The sequence below is a fragment of the Panicum virgatum genome, chromosome 7K, assembly GCF_016808335.1.
Source record: "Panicum virgatum strain AP13 chromosome 7K, P.virgatum_v5, whole genome shotgun sequence".
Taxonomy (NCBI): Eukaryota; Viridiplantae; Streptophyta; class Magnoliopsida; order Poales; family Poaceae; genus Panicum; species Panicum virgatum.
Window position 1 is genome coordinate 30,599,115 of NC_053142.1, and position 16,958 is coordinate 30,616,072.

Here is a 16,958-nt window from a genome sequence, read left to right on the forward strand (position 1 = left end):
TTGCACATAGTTCACCGAAATTGGTAACTAGAAGCAGTACATGAGCATTTCTGACATTACAAGATCATAATTAACTAAGGGTAACTAGTACCCAGATTACATTACAGCAATGAACATAGTTCGCATTTCAAGTCTCTTCCCAAAAGCACCAAGACAACATTGAACATCACACTGTCAAGCAGTCTGTCAAGCGGACTCTCCTTGGAATAAAAGTTTCCTGATGCTGGACACAGCCGTGGGAGCTGGGTTTGCCTCTGCCCTCTTCTGTTTCCTCTTCACAGAGGTCTTCTTCTTTTTGGGGGTGGCCTTCTTTTTCTTCTGTTTTTTTTCTGTTTCTTCACTTCTGAGGGGCCAACATCATCATCTGTGGCCTTCTTTCTACAAGTATGGTTGCAACAATTACAGTTAGTGCACATGAAAGGTTCTTATGCTTCAATGAAATGCATTAGTTTCCAAAAAAATCTTACCTTTTGTTCCTGTTTAACCCTTTTTCACCATCTTCACCAACCTCTGCATCTTTGAAAGTTTTGGCAAAATGGCCTAGTGCACCACATCTCTTGCATTTAACCTTTTTCTTGGTGGCCCTTTTTTCTAGGCACCCTCTAATCCTTTGCACATTTGGCCTGCCTGGTCCTCTACCCAATAATGGTGGATACACTTTGTAACCCAGATTCACTTCAGGCCACCGGGACCTATCTGGTATTCCTTCAACTCTGGCTTCATAAGCTTTTTTGAATCTAGCCACTGAGTAGTACTCATGAACATAATCTTCAATTTTTATCCCCCTATTGGACAGTATCCATGCCAAGGCATGTCTACATGGCTTCCCAGTAACTTGCCACTCCCTGCAAAAATAATTGTGATTCTGCAGATCTACTGTTTGCCTTTTCTGGTTGTTCCATTGGTCCAAAAGTGTGACCTCAGCTATGTAATTATCACTCATTGACACTTTTATGACCTTGAGTTGGTTGCTAATTAGATTCAACTCTTTCATGATATTAGGTAAAATTCCTTCGGGCCACTGCCTAGCCAATTTCTTTCTCAAGTACCTCTTCTCCATTATGAGCTCCCTCAGCTTGTCCACTAGTTCATGCAGCAGCAAACCCTTGAACTTCTTTATTTGAGCATTGAAACTCTCTGACACATTATTAGTCAAGTAATCACACTTGCTGTTTTCAGAGAACCCACATCTGTACCATATCCTATTGTGGTGTGTCTCAAGATACTCAACTATGTCAGTTGCAAACTCATATATTTTCCTCATGTGCCACTGGAACATGCCATTTGTGTAGCTTCTAGCAGCTGGATACAGGTGATCACTGAAGACATCACCTGAAAAGTGCTTCATAAAGTTTTGGTGCAGGTGTCTCATGCACTCCCTATTTTCAGCATGTGGGAATGCTGCACCTACTGCCGCCTCTAAACCTTTACAAGCATCTGTACAAATAACCAGGTTTGGAACATCTCCAATGGCTCTGTGCAGCTGTTCTATGAACCAAACCTAGTTGTTCTCATTCTCTTTATCAAAAATTGCATATGCAATGTGATACAGCCAATTGTGCCCATCTACACCAGTTGCGGATGCCAACTGTCCTCTGTACTTGCCATACAAATTGGATGCATTAACACCTATAAATGGTCTGCACCCCTCTAGGAATCCATCAATACAAGGTCTAAGAGCTACAAAAATTCTGAACCCTCTCACACTCTATCTGCACTATGCTGCCAGGTGATGACTGATCAATCTGAGCTTTCCAGATGAAAAGAAGTTGAAAACTCTCATCATACTTTCCATGGATCTGCTCTAGTGCTACCTTCATGCCTGACCATGGTTTGGAGTACTTGAGTTTGATACCATAATCCTCCTCTAATTTTTCCTTACAATCCTTTGGACCTTTAGTTGGATTTCTCTTCAGCCAATCCCCCAACCTATCAGTTTAGTAGTAGGACAATTGTGCTTTGCAGGCAATACTTTGATCTGCAAATAAGAAAAAAACATTATTAGTAATTTATGGTAGGATAGTGCAAAACAGGAATACAAAATACAAGGACAATTCACCTCTATTGCCTTGCCATGAGAGATTCTTGAAGCATGTATGCGCCAAGGACATCCTTCAGCTTTACACTTGGCAATGAACCTAGTCTGGTCTGTGATGACTTTGGCAAACTCAAACCCTGTCAGAACTGCATAATGCCTAACTGCCTTCCTAAATGCAACAATATCAGGAAACCTTTCTCCCACTTCTATCTTGGGATTTTCTGGATCATGGATAACCTGAACCTCCTCTGGATCTGCATCATTTACCTCTGCCTCAGGAGAAATTCCTCCTTCAGCATTGGGAACCCCATCAAATTCATCAGCATCATGAAAAGAAGGATATTCAGCATTGTTAGATGGTTCTGGGGCTGGATTGTTAGCTGCCTGAGGAGATGGTACAGGCATGAACTGAACCTCATCATCAATTCCAACATACTCCTCAGCATTATCAAAGATATCAGGCTCCATGTCAGCCTCAAGCTCAGGCTCTGGATCTATTGGTAAAAATTTTGCCTCCCCAGAATTATGGTCAATAGGATCAGCAGCATCATTACCAAGTCCAGCTGGCATGTCTTTGCTATTGGGTGGGATCTGATCAGGGTTATCATCACCAAAAGAAACAGGTGGGATCACACAAAGTGGCTCTAAAGCATCAAACTCATCAGCCTGTCTATGAAAACTATCAAAAACCCCAACAATAAAGTCGCATTGCATCTGGTCCTTATACATTTCGAAAATGTCATGCATATGCAAATCATTCTCTAGCTTGACATCTTCCCCCAGCCTTTTGTCATAGAACCATACACTATCAGACTGACTACTAGACCACTGGAACTCATTGCGCAGGTTATTCATTAGCAAGTCGAAAGAAAAAAGAACCTACTTCAACATCCCACTTAATCACGCGTCTCTTTGTGTATGCTTTTCTACCACTACTGTCTGTGGAACTGAATCCTTCAACTTTAAGAGCTAGTGAGAACAATGAAACCCTAGCAACAAGAGAAAAATCCCAAAATCGAATCAATCACTATCGATAGACTAAATCCAAAGCAAATCTACTGATACCGTTCTCACAATCATTCACTAAGCAACTAAAGGAGGAGGAAGATCCATACCCACCGTCGTTGTCCGCCATCTCCACCGGACAGCGCAACGGAAGGCGTGGCTGCGGATCACCCATTGCGGTCTACAGGGTCCATCGCAACGGGCTTCGGATTGGTTCTTCTCGCCGCCGGCCCCGGAGTTGGAATCGCCGCCGTCAGCTAGGGTTTGGGGAGCACAGCGGCGAGGGAAAGGGGAAGGACGGAGGAGGAAGACGATAGCGGTCGGGCGCGGAAGATAGAGGAGGCCGACGCCCTTTTCCTCTTGAGACGGGGGCAAAATGGGCCATACGGAAAAACAGATGGGGGTATACGCCTACGGCTGGGCCTGAGTCCATCGGATACGTACTCCATGGTGTTCTAGTGACAAATTTCAAGTTTTAATGGTACGCTTCAAATTAGGCGAATAGTAATGGTATTCTTCCAAAGTTCCAAAATTGTAATGGTGTCAATCCAAAAAACCCTAAGATATTTCCCTGTCACTTGCAAGGCCCATATAAGGTCAGTCAGTCATTTTCCTCGGCTGTGCCATGGCTTTTTTTCTTTGCTGTATGCAGATGTACAAACAATAGTTAATTTACATAAGATAACAACAGCATTTTTTTCCACTAAAACTGTTCTAATTACACAAAAATTGATATGTTTCTGAATGTGGGATGTAACATGAGGCACAGGCTTTTGGCACAATCGCACATGCACCTTAGATAGCTACACACTCACTGTAGTCTCATCCTTTGAACCTTATACGTTACACATTTACAATGTTCTTGTAGCCACCTGTCTCACGAATGCAAACTAGGAGATTCTTTTGGACCTAGTTCCTAAAAATACAGGACATCAGACGCTTTCTCACTATGGATGGAAGGTGGTGCTGGGGGTGCTAGCTGATTACATCATCGGCCAGAATTGCATATAGTTCAGCCAAGCCGGTGCGTTCCCTGACACCACTGTGCTGGCCTCGCTTGCTCCATTAGAGGACGACGATGGAGCAGCCTGACCGGCAGCTGAAGATTTGGGGCACAGGAAGAAACTCCTGGAGCCCAGTTCCATAACCTTCGCCTTTGGGTCCAGACCTAAGCATTATTTAAAAAAAAAGATAAAATTTTCAGTGGATGACTAAAATTATGGAAATAACAACAAAAGAATCCAAATATCTACTCCCTCCGATTAAAATACTGCTTGTCTTAGCCTCTTTTAACACTTGTTCTACACTTTTAATCAGGAAACTTATGTCATATTTAGTCTAGGCTTACTCTTCCTTTGCATGAGGCCCTGTTTAGTTTTCAAAAAAATTCCTACAGTACCTGTCACATCGAATCTTCGGACACATGAATGAAGCATTAAATGCAGTTGGAAAAATAACTAATTATACAGTCTAACTGATTAGCACGAGATGAATCTTTTAAGCCTAATTAGTCCATGATTGGACAATATTTGTCAAGTACCTTGTCAAGTTATCATTTCACCTACTTAATTCTATGGTCAACTCTAGAACAAGTGTTATGAATGGTACAAGTTTATCTTAAAGCAGAGGTTCAGCAAATCGAGCTTGTACTAGGCAACCGTGCTTCTACGCTGTCTGCACTCTTTTGTGGCTCTGAGCTGACAGATCATCAAAACTAGCAGGAAAGGCCCATGGGCTCAGTTGTCACTGATCTGTGGGGACCACAAGTCAACAAAATGAGGATAAGCTGTTGACAACTCAATGCATCGAGTGAACTTTGGATGAAACGATCTTTTCTGTCTGCAGTAGCTTGGGGATAAGTTGTGTTGATCTGGTAGCTCCGTTTTGATGTTTATTAGAGACTATGATGTGATGAAAGCAGAGACGGAGGGTGCGCTAAAGAGGATCAAAGCGACAAATTAAAGCGTAGCGTGGCGCAGAGGAGAATTGAAGATGCAAGGAACGTACTCTCCAAGCTGAACTGGGAGTAGTGGAGTCCGAAGGCGGCCGGGTCGGCGGACGGCAGCAGCAGCCGGCGGCCTTCCTTGACGTAGAGCGCCACGGCGGCCGCCACCAGGTCGGCGACGGTCCACTCGGCGGACGCCATGACGTGCAGCGGCCACAGGCTGCGCTGCACGGCCACGCTCACCAGCACCTTGCTCGGCGTCCTCACCAGCCCGGCCTCGCCGCCGGCGCGCGGGGGCGGGGACCCGGAGCGGAAGCTCGCCCCCCTCACGCCGGCGAGCAGGTCCGGCATCGTCTTGGGCCTCTGCTTCTGCAGCTGGTGCCGCTGGTCCACGCCGCGGCCGTGGAACGACGCCGACCGCTGCCGATCCGCCCCCGCCCCCGCCGCCGCCGCCTCCTGCCGCTGCCTGCCGCGCGAGCCGCCGCCCTTGTCGCCTAGCGCCGGCGGCGCTAGAGGAGGCATCGTTCGTTCGTCGCGCGCGGCGCGAGAGCACCGGTCGCCGGAACAGCTCGGCTCCGAGCGGTCGAGGCGACGAGACCAGCTGGTGACGCGCGGGCGCGGGCGGGTCACGGCCGGCGGCGGCAGGAGCAGGACGCGCGGTGGCCGGACGACGAGGGGGCCAATGCGAAGCTGAGCATGCTGCAGTCGGAGGCGGCCGCGGTCACCATGCGGGAAGGTTCCGAGAGACCAGGATCAGAGAGGGCTGCGAGAGCAACAACCAGCCAGCAGGCAGCAGCGGGCGACTTGTCCTGGGCGAAAGCTGGGAAAGGCAGGCGCGGCGCGGGGTATATAGAGACGGGACTCCACCACCCATCAATAATTGGATTTGGATTAGCGCGCTGTGCCGGGTAATCACCCAGGAATCTCTGACTCCGATCCGGGACAAGGCGTCGAATTAGCCCATGTCCTGGGAGCCACCGGTCGAGCTGAGCAAGGACAGTGATGGTGGTTGCCGTCGCGTTGAACACGCCCGGGCGGCGACGGCTGGACGGACGGCGACCAGCGAGCCCGCGACGCCGCGCGGCGCGGCAGCCCGGTGGCGCGTCCCGATCGGGCAGCCGCCCAAGATTCCTCCCCTCCCGGGGTGGTGATCCTCCCTATAGTTTTTAGAGCAAATGATATCCGCTTATACAGTTATACTCTATACTAGTCGTGATCTGTCGTGCGCAGAGCTCGATCGCTCGGCGTCATGTGTGTTCCAGTACAGCGTGATTGGCGGCGTGGCTACGGGGGATTCTCGGGATCGCGGCGGGAAAGGAACGGGTCGGGGGGGAGATGCCCGGCCCGGGACATGGACGGGGACGGGCGCGGTGGAGCTCGCGACTGGGGGAGGCCGGGGCGGCCTTGCCTGGCTGATTGCGCTGCGCCGATGACGACGAGACGACGACACCGCGCGCGCGCCCAGATAATGCCCGCCCCGGTCTCGGCCGCCCGCATCTACCACTCGCTCCCGGCGGCTCGTGCTGCCGCCCCGCGCGCCCGTGCGGGGCCGCTGCCCGCAGCTTCGGATCGGTTTCCACTGGCCAGAAAATGAAGCTGCTGCTGCTGCTGCTGCGCCATCGGACGGGACGATCCAGAACGCGCGCACGCTCTCGACGCTCGTGGAACACGCCAGCTGCACGCATGGATTGGCGAGCCCTCGCTCTCCGGCTGCAGCGGCGGTCATCCCGCGCCCTCACCGGCCACGGTGGCCGCCGGCTAGCTGCAGCTGCTCGACCGGTGCGTAGCTAGGTAGGCGGGCGGCTAGACTAGGCAAGGTGATCGAGGCGTCTCGTCCTCAACCTCCCGCGCTCTCCCGTCGCCCTCGATGTCATGTCACCCCTTCCTCGCCTCTTGGTGTCATCTAATTTTGTCAAGAACCTAGGCATAGCCGCGTAGGCGCAGCAAGCTGCAGTCCGGTTCAAGCGCGCAACGTGACGGCTCTCTCTCTCTCTCTCCTCCGATGCTTACCGCAAATCGCAGCTGCAACTGCAAGCAACGACTTTGTAGGCGATCTGTGGAAACTGGGAGTGGCGTGGTTGGAGAGTTCGTAGGCGGACTTCAATGCTCTGACGTTTGCTTGGTCCGTTTTTGAGGACTACACGATGCTGGGGAAGTGGGCCAATTGCGTTCTTTTACCCCTGCACGTCAACATCACTTGTTTCACCCTCGGTTTAGCCATGATTTTGCCTCTGTTTTTTATAAATGATGAAGGTATCTTTTTGATTCGGTGGGATTAAATAATATTTTTTTTGAAAAGAAAAGAAGTTTGGGAAATTGGAAAAGATGAAACTACCCCTGCGGGCTGCACAATGGAAGCTCCAAAGATTATGTCGTGCTGCGAGGAAAGAACAAATTACTTACTCCCTCCATTCCAAATTATAGGTCGTTTGATTTTTTAACACCAAATTTAAACACTCATCTTATTCAAGAAAATTTGTACATGCTAAGACATTATAAGGATCCAAGATAGCCTGAGACATCGGAAGAAATGAAGCCATCAAACCACAGAATATAAAGATGATCCAATTAGAATCATTTCATGAATTTGAAATTGGCTCAATTTATATGACACTAAAATTTAGTTCTCAAGCTATAAGATTTCTAACGCATCCAAAATTATTAGAATCCAGTTTGCAACAAAAAGTTACCCCAACATGTCTGAAAATTGCCCTAATTGAACTTCTATAGAAACAACTCGAGAACTGGTGGTTAAAGTACGAGGTTCTTCCACGTTATGGCTTCTCAGCGCCTTGCGAGAAACAAAGACAAATGATACGTCCAGCTTTGAACATCCGTTACTTCCTAGAAAAAGAAAAAGAAAAAAAAGGGTGAGTTTCTCACACTGTCAAATCAGGGCTCTTATCATACAACAGTCCAGATTTCTGGTATGTACCAGCATTTCACCCATTAAAAAAAATTGTCATAACTCACTGAATAGCATAAGTCGGACAGAAACCAGGCTGTATAGCCCAACAAGTTGCAGAGAGCCATGAGACAGAACACCTGCCAGCTTACAAAAGCCTTCCAGATCACCTTCAAAAATTCGATTTATTCCTACTCAAATTTAATTTCAGCTCACAGAGAACTAAACCCTGCGTTGTTTTGGGAGTCTGCATCCATTATGCGGAAGTTGGGTGACATCGTGGATGTACATGATAGGAGATTGATCTCTAACTCTTTCCCCTCGAAAACCTTCCCTAAAGCCCAGGATCACTTTCTTCTTCTTCTTGAAAAAAGAAACCCCTTTCACTTTCATGACAACAGACCTTAAACCCATCTTCCTGGCAGACCGCCCAACATGTTCGGCAGTTGCTTCAGCAGCATATCGAGAGAGACGAGATCGACCTTTTCTGTCTTCCAAACAACCAGCAGAAGCTCCAGTCTTTTTATTACCACTAGCATCTGTCACCGTCACAAAGGTCTTATTTTTCTTCAATAAGACATGGATAAAATCTCTCTTCTTCTGTGAATATTGTTCACGTTCATTAAACATTCGCGAAGTAGGAAATGGAAAGCGCCCCCCAAGGTTGAAAGGCCTCTCTCCAGCAGCTGTCTTTAACCTTTATGTCAAGTCAGAATTACAGACAATGATCAGTCATTGAACAAATATACATGTGTACATGGAAATATCAGCTGCCTACTTACGTTGTCCCACCATTATCTGCATTATTGAAGTTGGCCTGTGTCTTAGTAGAATGTAAATCTTGACGCATAAAATTGAATCTGTTGAAATTCTGATGTGGCTTCAATTCTGCAGCAATTTCAGGCCCAGAAGGCGGGGAACTCTGGACAGACAAAATTTATTGTCATAATTCTGGTCAGTAGTGATTGATGCAATGCAATTTCGGTATTCTAAGATAAATGAGGCATAATTCGAATAATTCATGAGAACGGAAAATGAGATAGAGCATTAAAGTTCAGCAAAGTCTCGGACAGCATTTCATGTATGGTCAAGGTCAACACTAGTACCACAGACGTGTTTAGAAAGAAATATACGTATTTATTCCTTACAGAAAATAAGAAAATGATAGCTATATAATTTTACTTATAGGAACTCATGTGAAAATGTAGCTGACTTGTGCACATTGTCATCTAAATTTCAAGCTCCATTGCCAAGTTCATAGTTACTTTATCAGCACTTGCGTAGGCTTGAAGATGAGAAACCTACACCTATATGTGATAGTGACATTACATGAGGGACTGAACATTGATCAATGCCACCACCAAAGCTGTAGCATGATGCGATGGAACATGGCCACATTGGCAGCAAATTTACATCTTCTAGTCAGCAGATTGGGATCAAATTGTTAAACATATTTTTTATCAAAATGCTAAAGAATAAATCCCAACCCATAAAAAATTCTAAGATTGACAAACTTTACTTTGAAAATAAGAAATTACAAGAGTGAAGTTGTGTACTCCCTCTAGTAGGATTTTTTTTCTCAAACATGCAGGATTGCTGTGTATCATTGCATTAACAGAAGAAAAGGAGTCATGCAAACATACACATCCCCTGCATATAAATCACATTTGCGCCTGTTTTGCACAGGACAAACACAACTGGACCTGCAGTAGGATATTTTTAACACTTTGGACCTACTCCTAAGGCCAAATTGCTTTTATAGTACTCTTCACAAACCGTTTCACAAACATACGATTGCTTAGCTCCAGATTACTATTTTACCACTGATCCATTCACCATCTTGGCTACATCATTGCACTATGCCATACGATTCAAAACTCACGGCTCACAAACAGCAGCGAAGCTAAGATAAAATTGGCCCTTATGCACCTTCCATTGCATTTAATGGAACAGATATAATTTATATGGTAAAATTCAGTCAGCTAGTAGAAAAAAAAATCACCATTGTGCAAGTGCACCAGGGAGAATAAACGTAGCTTCGCCCCTGCTCACAACAGACCTGGTCCTCCCTAACATTATCTTCTCTCTTTCTCCATTGTTCTCCAGCACCACCGCAGCACTGTAACCGCCACCCTCACATCCTGCCTGTGGCAGCTCTTCCAGCCTTGGCACCCCCAGCTGTGGCTCCAGCACAGCCAGCCTTCATGTTCCTGACAGCCGTGGTGCTGCGGTTGTGGTGCCTCCTCCTTCCTCACTCCAAGCCCAATGCCTCCCTTCCCTTCCTTGCTGGCTGCTCCCAGTTGTGGTGCGAGATTGAGCTGAGCTCCCATGTCGGGTGAAGGAACAACATCAAATTCGGGCCAAGCTGCAAGATCCCGGCAGCATGGATGAGGTGCCATCTGTAGCCACACAAAACTCTAGCACCTCCGGCGTCACGAACAGCTGTGGTGTAGAGCAGAAGGGAGAGCAAGCAGAAGGGAGAGGAGTTACAGACAGGAATTCTTGCCGACTGCCAGATGGGAGGAGGACCGCAGGAGAAGAACCAATAACAGAGCAAAACGGTGAAGAGGATCTATGTGCGATCTGAACCATTCATTGCCAGTCATGTGGGTCAGTGCTAGATGGAGCAAAAACTGGGAACTTAGGTAAACCAGTTCCAGGTGGAATTGATGGTACATTTGCAAACAGAGTTCATGATAGTGGTACTGAGGCAATTTGGCCTATTCTGAACTGCACCTACTATTCCAGCCTATCTTCGCAAAAAACTGATGTGAGACATCAAACATAGCAGCATTCATTTTAATTTAGCTCTACCAATTTCATGAGATCATTCATACAAAGAAAAGTGTTGCTTGGGAATAATGTGTAGCAGAACAAGGTGAATTCCCCCAGCGAATATTGGCACTACAGGAAAGAGGTGATTCAAGGGGGGTTTTCTGATAAAATGATTTTCTGCACGCATGACAGTTGACCCATAAGCTGAATTCAGAAGATGACAGCACTACTGCACCTCATTCAAAAAAGGACCACCTGAAGGAACCTCTATTTTACCAGGAAAACAGAAAAGGGCATGATGCGTGGAGCATTTCTTCTACCGCAAAACCAGATATTTCAACCATGCCCTTGATTAACCTAACACATCGAGGATGAAATTGATGAAGTGAATTGGGATGAGGTAGAAATACCTTGTTGGGTCCAAATGCATCCGAGGTGAAGCAGCGCGGGAGGAGTTGGCTATGGAGCAGCCTTCCTGTGAAATGTCCATCTGAGGCTTGCCGAAGACTCTCCCCAAGAGATGCAGCTCGTGGTGCCACCGCTAGCGACCGGCGGAGGGCGAGGTGGGCGGATGAGAAGATGGCCATTGTCCTCGATCTCCTACTTAAGATGCAAGAAGAGTAGAAGTCAACAAAATATTTCAGATCTGAGAAGAATAAGAGAGACCAACAGAAAGAACAAATAACAGCGTGGAGCTGCTTTGGTTCTGTTTTTTCTGTGCAGTTATTTCTGAGAAGCTGAGAGTTTGGCAATCTGATTTTGTGTTGAGAGGTTGTCTGTGCTGATTGTATAATGACATGTTCCCAATTTTACAAAGGCAACTACACCATTAGTCATGCGCTACCAAAGCCGCGACAACAGAATCAAGAACAGCACACACACCACTATTACAGTTGAAGCACTTCCATCGTACGTAATACACTAAGCGGCACGGATACGGATACGTGTATCGGTATCGGAAGGATACAGATACGCGGATACGGCAATTTCCCAAACAACCCGATACACGGATACGTTTTAACTTTTTTTTAATAAATAATAATAGTGCATTATAAATTACAAAATAGATATTCTACTATTCTAGTTCAACATTAAAGGTCTATTACAGTCAATATTCTTGTGTAGCTAGTGCTTTTTGAAAATGGATAATAGTTGCATCTCCATAATATATTTCTTCCACCAGGTTTAGGCTTCTCTAGAATGGCGACATGATCCCACAATGGAGCCCTGATATCAGTTATTTGTCTGGCCCCAGATCCAACACTAGAACTAGCAGCAGCACTAGCACTAGCACTAGCACTAGTAGCACTCAGATTTGGAGATGCCATACTGCTGAAATTGAAAGCTCTAATCAGGAAAATTTGTAAGGAACAAGAACAGGGGAAGGGAGAGAACAAGAACAGGGGACGAGCTCCTTTGCACCTTGAGCCGGGCGGAGGTCCTTTGCAGCAGCCAGGCGGGCGGAGGTTCTCTGGTCCCTGCAACGGTGCAGCCGCGGCTCCGGCTCGTCGTCGCCGCACGGGGAGCTCCTGGTCCTGGGGTCCTTGCGGCCGTGGCTCGTCGTCGCCGGCGAGGGCGGAGGCTTCTCCGACGGGCGGCGGCCACGAGTGGCGGCGCGAGTCACGCGTGGGGGAGCGGGACGAGCGGCTGCACGTGGGGGAGTTGGGGTAGGGCAACAGGGGCTCGTGGCTGTGCGTGGGGGTATGCTCGTGGGCTGTAAGCTGAGCCGTATCCTACCAAATACGTATCGAATCTGAGGTTTCCCGGCCCAATACGGCCCAGCTCGCGGACACGCCCAGGATACATATCCTTGGCGTATCCGCGGCGTATCCGTGTCGGATACGTATTGGATACGCGATATGGCAGCAGGGTCGCGTATCCATGTTTCTGAGGTAATACATGTGTGACCATGACCACTATTATCAACATAGTTTTCAAAATCTGCATCACGTATGGCAGTCTCTTTTGAAATTATGAAGTATCAATACTGCATTTATGTTTTTGAATTGCTTCTTCATTGGATAGGTAGGAAAGTTCAAGGACATACACCACCTTATCTTTAATTAAAAAAATAGACCACTTCATCGTTAGAACTCTGAACCATCACTTGACCACGTTCTGGAGGGATGAACGTGCACGGTTGAACACCTTGGATCCCACTAGGTGATGACCATGTCGCTATTCAGGCACATGGTACCTTTGACCCTTCTAGTAGGGTGGCTAAAAGTCCCTTTCTGAAGAGTGCACGAAATGATGATCACCATTGCTAAAATTGCTAGATGCTAAAACGATACACTCTGGATACGCTATACACTAGTCAAAACCACTGAAGAAACCACAAACATCTCTCTCGCATATGGGATCATCGAGTGCTTAAACCTAGGGAATGGGCTAGAGGCGGATGGGAGGAGAGCAAACCGATTTACCCTAGATCGTGGAGCAGCTCGATGGGGCCGTAGGGTAAGGGCTGGAGGCGGATCCGCGGCTCGCCGTCGCCGCCGTCCTCGGGGCACCAACCACGCCGGCCTCTCTGTCCTCGGCCGGACGGGGGGACCCGCACGCGCCGGGCGGAGCGGGGCGGGCGCACGGAGCGGCGGCCGGAGGGGAGCCACCGGCGAGCGCGGACGGAAGTAGGCAGCAGGCTCGCGGGGAGCGGGGCAGCGCAGCGGCGCGAGGGAGGGAGATGCTGGCCAGTGCCGGTGAGGTGTGTTAAGGTTACGCACAGAGTACGGATGATGGGCTGTAGCTGTGGGCTGGGCTGAAAGTCTTTGCTGGATAAAAGTTCGGGCTTTTTACGCTACTACCATAGTGCTTGTACGTAGGATAATATAAATTTTACTTATACATATATGAGATCAGCAATTCTGTGCTCTTTTATGATTTGGATTGATTTTTTTGAGTTTCAATGAAGATTCTGCTTGATTTAACGGGGTTCCGATTAGAATTCTGATTGACGGACCGTGGAATCATTACTTGCTCTTAGAAATAGTAGAGACTAGTATAGTGCCCGTGTGTTACTATGGGTAATAAAATAGATCTACGTAATACTATCAATTTTTTTTTCATTCACGAGACATTGACTATTCATGTTCCGATTGGGATTCCATTTGATTTGTCCGGTTCCGATTAGAATTCGGATTGATTTGTCCGGACTTCGATTTAGATTTCAATTGGCGGACCAAGGAAACATCATTTGCTTTAGAAATAGTGGAGATAGAGATTTGGGTACCAGGATATTAAACTGGAATTATCTGAAATAATTTTAGATTTCCAAATTTGCTACCGGGCTTTTCGGGTTTGAACTTTGGATATCAGGTTTTGTGGCACCTCTAGTCGTGTGTTTCAACCAACCGGCAACGCAGCACGGGAGGGGTGCTACGACTGAGGGGACTACACTATGGGTGCGATGGCTCGTGGAATGCAAAATTTGGCCCTCGAGATGCAAATGGCGCCCATCCCCGCCGGGGAACGCCTCCCCATCCCCGTCCCTATCCCCGTTAACACTCGCGGGGGCTAATTCCTCCCCATCGCCGTCCAGCCGTCTCACCTGCTGCGGCGTTGCCCCGCTGGCCCTTGCCGCCTAGCTGCGGCGCTGCACCAGCCGCCCGCGCGGCCGCACCTGACCCCTTGGAAGGGGGTGGCAGCGGCCCGCGGGAGAGAGGGATACCGGAGGCGGCGGCGGCATGTGCGAGTGGGAGAGACCGAGAGCGCGAGAGAGAAGGGTTCGGGGTGCTCCGTTTCGGCCAGCACGAAGGGAAGTGAAGGGGCGCGCATACCTGGTGGGCGCTCGCTGCCGGCGAAGACGAGCCGAGGGGCTTCGCCGCTCGCCCAGCCGTCGCCGCCAGGAAAGGAAGCCGAGGAAAGTCGAAGACGTGCCGTAGGGCGCCGCCGCCGTCGCCGCCAGGAAAGGAGGCTGAGGAAAGTGGAAGTAGGGCAAACAGAGAGAGAGAGAGAGTTGAACAAAGAGAGAGAACGCAGAGACCAAGCTACGCGCGGCGCCCGGGCCGTCCCGATGGCAGCCCAGTTTGCTGGGTTTTTCTTTTATCGGGCCACCAACAGCAACGACATGCACGTTCGGGCCGTCTCCATAGCAGACCTGTATTGCTGACTTCCTTCTTTTTACCAGTCAAATGGCGCCCATCAGCTTGGTTCACGGGACGCGGGGATTTTCGACGGTTCCACGGAACCAGCTGTCGTGGTGCGTGATGAGTATGCAAGCTGGGCTACTAATCGTGCTGCCATCCATGTAACCAATCAGATGCTCCGCGGAGCCATACTACATACGTGCGGGCACCCAATCAATCACAGGACCCTGCATGCTCGCAGCCTCGCCGGGTAGGTTCCTCCGAGCAAGGAATCAGGTCCTTGAACAGGAGAAAATTGTCTATTTGATACTAAAAAATATGAGGTTTATTTATTTGACATTGAAAGTTCAGAACTTGTCTATATGTCCCCAACTAAAAATTTTATTGACTATTTGACACCCCGCTTGCTTCCGTTAGATTCCACCATTAGACACGTGGACCGCATCGCGAAATGAGCAATATGCTCTTCTGCCCACGCGTGAAGACAGAGGAGGCCAGGCAGGGAAAGAAGTCACGGGAGGGGACGGCCTGCGCGGCCGCTGCTCGCCCGTCCGCGCGGCCGATGCTCGGTCGCCAGCGCCGCCGTCCGCGCGGCCGCGCCTCGCCGCTGCTCGCGTCGCCTGTGCCGCCACGGCTCGCCACCGTCTGCCCGCCCGCCCGCTCACGGCGGCCCAGGCATGGCGGCCGGAGGCCAGCGTGTGCTCCCGCCCGTCCGCGCGGCCCCATCTCGCCGCTGTTCGCCCACCCGTGCCGCCGCGGCTCGCTGTCGTCTACCCGCCCGCCCAGCCGCTGCTCGCCCGTCCGCGCGGCCACTGCTCGCGCCGCCGGTGCCGCCGCGGCTCGCCGCCGTCTGCCCCGCCCGTCCGCCCACGGCGGCCCAGGCGTGGAGGCCGGAGGCCAGCGCGTGCTCCCGCCCGCCCGCGCGGCCCCGCCTCGCCACCAGCAGGTTCGCTGCGAGCGACGCCAGCGCGCGGAGCCGCGGCGCGCCGGACATGCCCATGGGCGAACGCGGCGGTGGCCTTCGCCGGGGATGGGGATCGCCTCTACGGCATCAGCGAGCGAGCGCGCACCTCGTGCTTGCGACGGCTAGCGGCGAACGCGGCGACGTGCGGGCGGCGGCCATGGCAGGCGGCGGCGCGGCCGGCGAACAGGCGGCGAACATGCTGCGGCGTAGCGAGCACGAGCTCTACGGCGATCGGGCAAAGCCATTGGTGCAGTAAAAAGGGCGAAAGAGAGGGCCGAAAGGGGTTTCACCGGCGGCGGCTCGGCACATAAACAGGGGCGGCTCCCATGGCGGCGTGGCGATCGGCGGAGAGGTGGCTCCGGCCGACGACGGCCGGGGCGAGGTGCAGGGGAGGTCGGTGAGGTCGTGAGGGAGCTCCTCGCGCGAGGAATCGAGACGAGCCGCTGCGGTTGAGGCGAATCGGGACCCGCGGTGGAGCGGCCCCAATGGCGGGCGGCTTGGTTCGGCGGCGGACTTGGGCAGGGGAGAGCGGAGCGGTAGCGCGAAGCGAGGGCGTCGGTGCAGTGGCGGCCAGGGTGGAGCTCTGCCTTCTTGGCAATGGCGGCCGCGGCCTATGTTGTCCGGATACGCGGGTAGGAATACCGGTACGCGATACGGGATACTCCGATACGCTATTTTTCTAAAAACAAAGATACGGGGATACGCCAATATATATAAAAAATAAAAATAAATAAAAGTTTCAGGAACTAGAATGTGAGAAAATAGAAGTTCTAGGGACTATAATGCATCATAAACTCATATATTCATATGTTCTATAATTATTAGAAAAAGGAAGGGGCAAAGGAAAAAAGAACCAATCTTCTCTTACCTGTTCGTCTGTTCCACGAATGGATGTCGGTCGTCTTCTTCCCCCAACCTCCGGCTTTATCTCTCTCTTTCTCTGTGTAGCGGCTAACTCTAGCGGCCGCGGCTCCTCCTCTCTCTCCGGAGGCTGCGGTTCATCCTCTCCCTCTCTAGCGGCCGCGCGAGCCGTGCGAGGCTGCTACGGGCCTGCGGCTGCGCGAGTGGGGATGAGAGGGTGGCACAGCTGAACGGAGGACCTTTATACGAAGCGACGATTGAGTGGTGTTGTTAGGGTTTGAAGGTATCGGACAGGTATCCACGGGAATTCCATGAGTATCCGATTTATTTTTATTATTTAAAAATACCTAAATAGTCTGATACTTACGGGATATGTATTC

At 50.0% G+C, this 16,958-nt stretch overlaps 2 protein-coding genes across 2 annotated transcripts; both read right to left on the reverse strand.

Annotated features, from left to right (window-relative positions):
• Window positions 1–3,658: 3,658 nt before the first annotated feature.
• Window positions 3,659–5,953, reverse strand: LOC120640880. Its single transcript, XM_039916804.1, has 2 exons — window positions 5,051–5,953; window positions 3,659–4,211 (listed from the first exon to the last, which is right to left on the reverse strand). Exons 1-2 carry the CDS (start codon window positions 5,508–5,510, stop codon window positions 4,027–4,029), a joined length of 645 nt encoding a protein of 214 aa, XP_039772738.1. The 5' UTR covers window positions 5,511–5,953; the 3' UTR covers window positions 3,659–4,026.
• A 1,936-nt stretch (window positions 5,954–7,889) lies between these two features.
• LOC120640881 lies at window positions 7,890–12,396 on the reverse strand. Its single transcript, XM_039916805.1, has 4 exons — window positions 12,091–12,396; window positions 11,079–11,271; window positions 8,676–8,815; window positions 7,890–8,590 (listed from the first exon to the last, which is right to left on the reverse strand). The coding sequence occupies exons 2-4, from the start codon at window positions 11,253–11,255 to the stop codon at window positions 8,116–8,118; spliced, it is 792 nt and encodes a 263-aa protein (XP_039772739.1). The 5' UTR covers window positions 11,256–11,271; window positions 12,091–12,396; the 3' UTR covers window positions 7,890–8,115.
• Window positions 12,397–16,958: the final 4,562 nt, after the last annotated feature.

Coding starts and splice junctions, on each gene's coding strand:
- LOC120640880 (XM_039916804.1), bottom strand. CDS start 5,510: ATGCCTCCTCTAGCGCCGCCGGCGCTAGGCGACAAGGGCGGCGGCTCG. Junction 4,212..5,050: donor CTCCCAGTTCAGCTTGGAGA/GTACGTTCCTTG, acceptor AATAATGCTTAG/GTCTGGACCCAAAGGCGAAG.
- LOC120640881 (XM_039916805.1), bottom strand. CDS start 11,255: ATGGCCATCTTCTCATCCGCCCACCTCGCCCTCCGCCGGTCGCTAGCG. Junction 8,816..11,078: donor ATGCATTTGGACCCAACAAG/GTATTTCTACCT, acceptor TTGTCTGTCCAG/AGTTCCCCGCCTTCTGGGCC. Junction 8,591..8,675: donor GCAGATAATGGTGGGACAAC/GTAAGTAGGCAG, acceptor CTTGACATAAAG/GTTAAAGACAGCTGCTGGAG.